We start from the raw sequence: 7,658 nt of genomic DNA, 5'->3' as shown, positions 1-7,658 counted from the left end.
AAATTACCACACACTCAAAAAAGCAGCCTCCCAGCAATGGAAGGGAAGAGCGTCTTTATTTCCATGACAAGCGTTTGTACAAAGTTCCGAGCAAACAAAATGTGTTTCACGCCGTGGCCCTTAAGAGTAGAAACCCCACGGAATTCCACGCCCCAGCCCGCTCCCATCGGGAGCACCCGCTCCCATCTCGGGCCCTGAGCCGCCAGAGGCGATTTATCACTGCTCCCCGTTAGTGAAGGCAACTGCAAGAAAGCAATAAAAGCGACGGGATGGGTGCGTTATTGTAACTTCTGATCAGTGGTCCCACGTAACCTTGCAGATTGCTGAGCTCTTCTAACCCAGCTGTCGCTTCTAACCAGCTGCGGTAAAGACTACGAAAGCACTCCTTTATCCATTTGCAAAGGGGCAGAAAATGCACAAAACCGGGAAATAAAGTCCCCTGGCCATGAGGAACTGCAATTTGAATTGCAGAACCAGGCAATGTGCAGGCAGAATCTTCCCCGTCCTCACTCATCTCACTGGTGAAAAACATCTGAGCATCTGCATTCAGGAACGCAGGAAAATATTACCCAGATCTAGGCCTGCCACAGAAATAACTCCAAAATTACCAGTATGGAAATACTTATGCAAAATGCCTCAGTACAGATGTATCTAATTCATATTAGAATGAGTTAGTTTCCCTTTGCAGGAGGCTGCAATTTTTTTCTTGCCATGATAACTGTCTTTCATACAAAAAAAAGTATTAAAACCCCATAATGTCCCCTAATTTTAGCTTTAAAAGGCTGTTTGCTGCTGCTTAACTCTAGAGCACTTTATAAATTTGAAGTCACTTAACACTCGGTACCAATTAAAAATAGTTAATGATATGTAAAAGTGAAGCAGCTGACAGTGAAATAACCAATGATTTGTAAAATAAATAAAAAAAGAAGTCTGGCAGTGGTTTGTATGTTTAAAATTAGTATTTTTGCATAAAATGTAAGGAGGAAAGCAGTCAAAGTACTTCTGCAAGGAAAACATCCGTGATCCGTGGTTCCCATACCACAGTACAGCTTCTAGAATAAATAGGAACTGCATTTATTTTACTGCAGTGACAGAGAAGTTAATCCAGTTACTCAGCAAGGCTCCTTCCTCACACAGTAATATTTGCCTGTTCCTCTAGTGTCAATTTTCTGTTAGTATTAAAGAATATTTTGATAGCATTAAAACACTTTGCAGAGTTTGCTGAAGTTAAATGCTAACACATATGCTCCCGGGACTTTGTTATTTCTTCCTGTATCTTTATAGGCATAAATCCTGCAGTCCTTGCTGCAATTATAATTAATCTTTGCTGCCCTGTAATGCATGACATTCAGGAACAGGGTCAAAACACTGGGCCAAAATTTCAAGGCCTTAAGCTGATCTCTAAAGTGAGGTCTTGCATTTGAAAGGTCGATTTACTAAAATACTGGGTTTTGTGTCCAAGCTTTTCTGTGCAAACAGAACAAAAAGAACACATTTAAGCAACTGTGCATGGCTTGATACAGATTGTATGCATGAAAGCAACTGTCTCATTTTAATTACTGTTTTTGTAATGTGATTTTGCCTGCCAAAATCTAAGCACATGTAAAACAACCTCTGGCTGCTTGTCACTTCAGTTAACGTCTGCATTAGAAATTATACGCAATGATTCTGGTATTTCACAATTGTTGCCACTTAGGACATGACTTCCAAAAAGGCCCTAAAAAGGTCTACAGACCTGAGTAACTCGGTGGGAATGGGAATGGCAGGACTCAGTACTCTGTATGAAATAACTGTAAGTGAATCTATTTTATGGTGGAATTTAAATCGGAGAAGTGCTGCCTAATGGTTACAGTTATTGTAAACATTCTCTTCTCTCCCTTCCATAAAACAAAACAAAATAGCCATAAAGTGCTCTGGAAGGCTAAACAACCCCAAAGTGCAGAGTGGGACTGAGAAACCTGCTCCTGTACTTTCCCCTTTTTAAATACAGTTACAAGAGAAAAAAAATTAAAAATCAGAATATTTGCTTGTCTTTGCTATCTGCCAAAACTTGAAAATAATTAAGTAATCAGTTTGCATAATTTGCACAGGGTGGCTTTTCAGCAATCTACTAAATCAACTATTTGGGTTCTGCTTACTACTAAAAATGCTTTTATTTCCTGTATACTGCATGCAAATTCTAAAAGCACCTTTGAGTATGTATGTACCAACCACCCGGATCAGAGCAGTACTTGTCAAAACCACGTGTTTAAAAATCAAGAGGATCCCTAAGAACAGCTAGGTTGTTAGAATAAGCTGATGATAGCTGGGTGTTTGAAGTACTCAGTGGTCACATTTTCAGACGTTTTCTCTAGCTTTAAAATGGAGCAGATCTGAAGTGACAGATGAGGTTCCTCAGGAGCGATCTGGTTTTAACCAAAAGGAAACCCATCACCCATCCCTCAGGAAGGGATCTGTGGGAAACGTGCAGGAGCTGGGGACAACCACAGCAAAGCGCATTTCCTCCAGCCCCGACCTGGGTAAGTATTCACAGCTGAACGGGGATTACTGGAGTAAATCGGTGCTGCTGGCCTGGGCTGAAAGCTGCTTTTCACTCAGAGTTTTGCTGCGTTGAGCCATCTTCTCGGTGTTCTTCTGGGAGAATGGCTATTGCCATTTTTTGTCCCGGCTGCCCCTCCGGCCCCCCAGGCTCTGTGTGTGCCCCGGGCTGTGCCCGGCGCTGCTGCGGCACCAGGGACACCGGCTCCAGCAGTCCTGGGCCCGGGTTTGCTCTATCCAGGATGGGCACATCCCTCGTGGCTCCGTCTGCAGCAGGGCTAGGAAAGGAGCTCTGTGTCCCAGCCTCCCCCGGGACAGCGTGGCTGCTCCCTGTTCCTTCCTCCCCATACAGCTTTTGGTCTTCCACCGCATTTCCCGCGTGCTCCTCTGGCTGCGACCTCTCCCCTGCCGCCCCCGCCGTGTCCGGCACACCTGCTTTGCTCTTCACCTCTGCCCGTGCCTCCGGAGGCGGAGCCGAGCTCTCCACCAGCCACGGTGCTTGTGCCCCCCTGGGCACGCTCTCTACACTCCGACCATCTGTACCCAGGCTGCCTGAGGACGGGCGCTCCTCCTTGAACTCCACACGTTGTCCTGCATCTTCACTCCTCATCTTCTGACTCACCTCAATTCCTGCCACGGCCAGTTCGCTCAACTCGTAGTTCCCGTGCTGCAACTTCAGCAGCTCGGCCTCACAGACCTCACTGATGTTCTCAGCTGGAGTATCTGCTGGGATCTCGACTGTCAACATCAGCAAACTCCTTATCTCATTCACATCATCGGGGGATTTACAACTCTTTTCTTCCGACTGGCTTGCTTTCTCAAGACTGTCCCCAAACCCTTCTTTCCCTCTCTTTTCATCCTGGGAAACAATCTTCTTCTCAGCACTCTCATTGCTTTCTTTTTCACTGTCTCCTTCAAACCCTGTTCCTACTGCATTTTCACTCTGAGGTAATTTTCCCATAGTTTCATCTTCTACCTTGCTTTTGTTTTCCGCATTCCCTAAAACCTCTGTATCTGTTACACTCTCAGGTGTGAAAGTGAGCTTTATCTCAGAAACTCTTTCCTGTGCTGTGCTTGCTTTCTCAGTGTTGCTGACAGACACAGAAGCCATTACTATTTGACTCTCTGAAGTCACCTCCTCTGCTGCTCCTTCAGGTACCTTAAGTTCTGTTTTAGGGCTGGCTCCAGAATTTTTTACTGTAGTGTCAGTCTCAGTAGCTGTTTTTCCCTCCACAGCTTTTTGTTGTGCCTCGAGTTCTCTCTCGGTGCTCACTACACACTCTGATTCGTTTTCCAATGCGCTTTTGCCCCCGGCAACTCCTTGTTCATTGTGGCCAGCCGAAGGGGACTCCTGTTTGTCACCAATGTCTATAACAGCCACTGCTTCCTTCCTGCTGGCCTGATCACCAGCTGCACTAACAGAGGTGCCTGACTCTTTTTCTGGTGACTTTCCCTCATTGGCATCCTTCTCCCACACGATTTTCCCAGTCACAACGAGCATTTTGTCCCCGTGGCTCTCAGTGTCCGACCCTTCGGCTCGAGCAGCCGTGGGCACCTTGGTGGGGGTGCCCTGTGCTGATCCCACAGGGGTCCTCAGCTCTGTCAGGCTGGACACGCTCTCACTGGGCACATTCAGGCTGTCCTCAAACAGGTTGTGCTTCCTCAGAACGGCAGCTTCTTCGATCACTGAATAAAACAAAAACACCAGACTGCTTTGGGAAGGCTGACAAGAGGCACGGGGAAGAACATGCAGTGCTTTCCCAAGTTTACGTTGTACATTTTGATATTCAAGACAACACTAATGTTCATTTTCAGCTTCCTTTCAGTTCACATTTCTTTTCTGGGGATGGAGATTTTATATTTTGAATAATGGCACTTTAGAATTGACCTAAGCATTTCCAAAGCAGAGAACCACAATGCACAAAGGTAATGCTTCAGTGCAGAAGGATTTACACTGAATATGCCAATAAAGTGTACTGGTTACAATTATTATACTGCTGTTTTGGAACAGGAGTGCCTATAGTCTGTGAAAACATCCTGTGCAGTACACCTGCTTGTCTTTTATCCAGGGTATAGACAGACAGGCACATACAGAGAGATATAAGTATATATATATGTATATAATATTTATTAAGAATAGTTTCATTTCTGATACAGAAGAGGAGAGAGATTTGCAAGGAGTGCTGCACTGGCATCAGTGAGTACTGAAACTGTATCTAGCAGTTCATGTCATTTGAGGAAATTAATCTCTGTTACCATTTGCAATTCTCTTTCTTTGCAATTCTCTTTGCAATTCTTTGCAAATCTTTGCAATTCTCTTAGTCTTGCAATTGGCATAATCTTGCCATTTAGTTATCACCAAATCTTTACAAGTAAGGACAGAATTTCCTTCCTTGGCCCAGGGAATCGAGGTCAAGTGAAGTTGCCATAATTACATTTTGTTAGAAAAACGCTTGTGCCAAGACATCACTCTTGAGTTCCACAGGTTTAGTAAAGCTGCCCCTTACTTCACATTTTAGGGCTTGCAACACATCTTCAGTGAGGCAAATGAAAACAACCAGTGTAGGAACATAACCACTAATGTTGGAGAAAGTGGGACAGGAACAGCCGGGTGAGGACTCTGGGAAGCTCTGAAGGAACAGATCATGGGCCACAAGCTGCAATGTTATTCCTGTTACCTCAAGAATGTTCTCACCTTTCAGGGCCTCTTCAAGCAGCGTCTGATGTAAAATCTCTTCATACACGTTCTCTACTTGGATCACACTTGTGTAATCAGCAAAAATGTACTGCTCGTATCTCTGCAACTCCTGTGCAGGTAGGGAAGAAAGGAACAGATGGAGAAAACCAAGGGATTCTGAGTCCTGCTGCAACCAAGTAACTTGGAGATGCCATGGAGCAGGTCTTGCTACACTCCATGACAGCTCCTGGGGGGTGCACTGTTTGAACTATGACTCCATGAGCTACGTGTGTCCACAATCAATTATGTACTTATGAAACAGTGTTCCTGCAGTACAGCCACAGTTAAAAGCACTACAGATCACTGCCTGCTGAAACAACCAGTGGCTGAGGAAATGCCTCACCCCTTGTTTGTCCAAGGAGGCAAATCCACAGTGCACGGGAGATGCGGGGTTTGGTTTTGTTTTTCTAATAGGTGTGTAACACTTTGACCTCACTGATTTATACCCAACAGGCTATCTAACCAAATCAGTATCATCAAGCAGCTGCTTGGTGGTCTATGAAAAGTAAATTAAGTGACCTCTTCCCACTTCTAGAAGAGGCACCTACATAAATCACCTGGAGGTTTTCAAGTGAAAGGTCAGGACTTGGTGGGGCCTGTCGGTCATGCCACACTTTGGCTTCTAGAGCTCTCTGCTTATTTCTGCAGAGGCACAAATAAAAAAGGCTGGTGGGAAACCAAACAGAAAGGGCTTGTGGAAGTTTTCTCCACCATTGCTTCTTCTGTGACAGAGACATGAGGTGTTTGCACACTTATTCCAGGTGATAAAATGCTTGTCCCTGTGCACAAACACCCTGCCTTGAAGGCACTGCGACACTCTACAAGAGACTATTGCTTTGGGGATCATAAGGAAAGGAGAGTGATATACAGAAGAGACTGATTTTAAATATATTCTTTAAAGTTGTAAATTTTAATAATCCTCACTCGAAGACTCGCAAGTGTAATTTGGCAAAACACTTGGTTTTACACTTGTTTTTGAAACTGAAACAAGCTGGGCATAACCAAGAGCAGCAGGCTGGCCAGGGTGAGAGCTCACAGCCAAGGGGAGCAGATGAACATCTGTGGAAACAGAAGGGCAGGAGGCCAGGGCAGTCCCCTTTCAGCAGGCACAGGGCAAGGCAGGAAGATGCCCAGGGCTTTCAGAGGGTTCAGAATATTCATTCTGAGCCCAGGTGAACAGAGTTCCAACCAGCCCCTGCTGCAGCCACGGAGATACCATCTCCAGCAAACTGGTGTTTGCTGCCTGAACATGCCCTGTCTGCTTAGGGGAACAGAGATGGTCTCTGTGATTATTTCCTGACTGTTGTGCAACCCTTGCGCTGAACACCACTGACAGCAAGGGCCGTTTCTTGCTGAAGGAGCTAGGCACAGGCTGGGCTGGATGTGCCTCCGGGTGCTGCTGCAGAGGAATGAACACAAGGCCCAGCTCATCCCTACATCTCAGCTGTACTAAGAACTCACTTTCAGGGACTTCAGATCTCTAGGGAAGGAATGAACCAGGGATGGGCAAAGGACTTCAACTGCCTTTGAGAATGTATACACAGTGTCTCTGTGTCCTGAAATCTTCCTTGGGCTCCACACCTACCCAACCCATGAAGTGGCAAATGTAAGCACTGAAGAGGCAGGAAATCTGTGCAGTTCTCTGAGAGAAAACAGCCTGACAGTATTAAGAAATTACTGCCAAGGTGCTGTTCCTCCCCTGCCTTTCATTACTGTTTTTGAGGATTTTAGTCACAGACACCTACTGGTTTGAACGTTGAAGCCAGTGTCTTCTGCATTGTGGGCAAGGTAATCTGCACCAGTGCCTCCTGGAATATCTTCTTGCGGATGGTACTGCTGTCGTAATCATATTGCTGCCAAAACACACCAGAAAGAAACAAGCCCACACATGCCTGGGGTTATTCACCACTCCCACAGGGAACTGGTTCCTGTCAGCCTGTAGCTGCTGCATCACAGGTGCACAGGGGTTTGAATGGCCATGCAGGTTAGTCCAGCTTCTGCAAAATCACTCTAAAATCTACTATTCTGGGATGTCTTTTAACTCTTAGGCCAGAAACAGCCCTTGATTGCCCTCCCCGGGTGTTTCAGCACTGCCCTTTCTGAGAGTAATGAATCCTAGCAGCAGGCTAATTATAAAGTTAATTGAAATTTATTTATTCAGATCCACAGCATATTAATAATCTGATTTATGTACAATTAAAGGGACTGCACGTGCAAATACTTCTACAAGTGTCTGCCAAAACTAGGTTTTATCCCCCAAATGGGCAGCTTTGCTAAGTGCCACCAAATCAGTATTTTCAGTTGGATGGTAAAAGCTTATCTTCTTTCAAATATTGAGGTACATTTATATAAAATATATTCTCTTTTTCCAGAAAGGCAGCCT

General features: G+C 45.3%; 1 protein-coding gene across 1 annotated transcript in view; it reads right to left on the bottom strand.

The window, feature by feature from the left end:
- Nucleotides 1–2,590: 2,590 nt before the first annotated feature.
- Nucleotides 2,591–7,658, bottom strand: part of NIBAN1 (niban apoptosis regulator 1) — a 53,313-nt gene continuing 48,245 nt past the window's right edge. Inside the window, exons 12-14 of the mRNA XM_062497734.1 lie at nucleotides 7,021–7,128; nucleotides 5,234–5,345; nucleotides 2,591–4,224 (exon numbers count right to left, since the gene is read on the bottom strand). Of these exons, the coding sequence (XP_062353718.1) occupies nucleotides 2,591–4,224; nucleotides 5,234–5,345; nucleotides 7,021–7,128 (1,854 nt within the window). The remainder of the gene's footprint in view (nucleotides 4,225–5,233; nucleotides 5,346–7,020; nucleotides 7,129–7,658) is intronic.

This window comes from Cinclus cinclus, chromosome 8 (assembly GCF_963662255.1).
Source record: "Cinclus cinclus chromosome 8, bCinCin1.1, whole genome shotgun sequence".
NCBI classification, from domain to species: Eukaryota; Metazoa; Chordata; class Aves; order Passeriformes; family Cinclidae; genus Cinclus; species Cinclus cinclus.
This window is presented reverse-complemented; position numbering and strand designations above follow the sequence as displayed.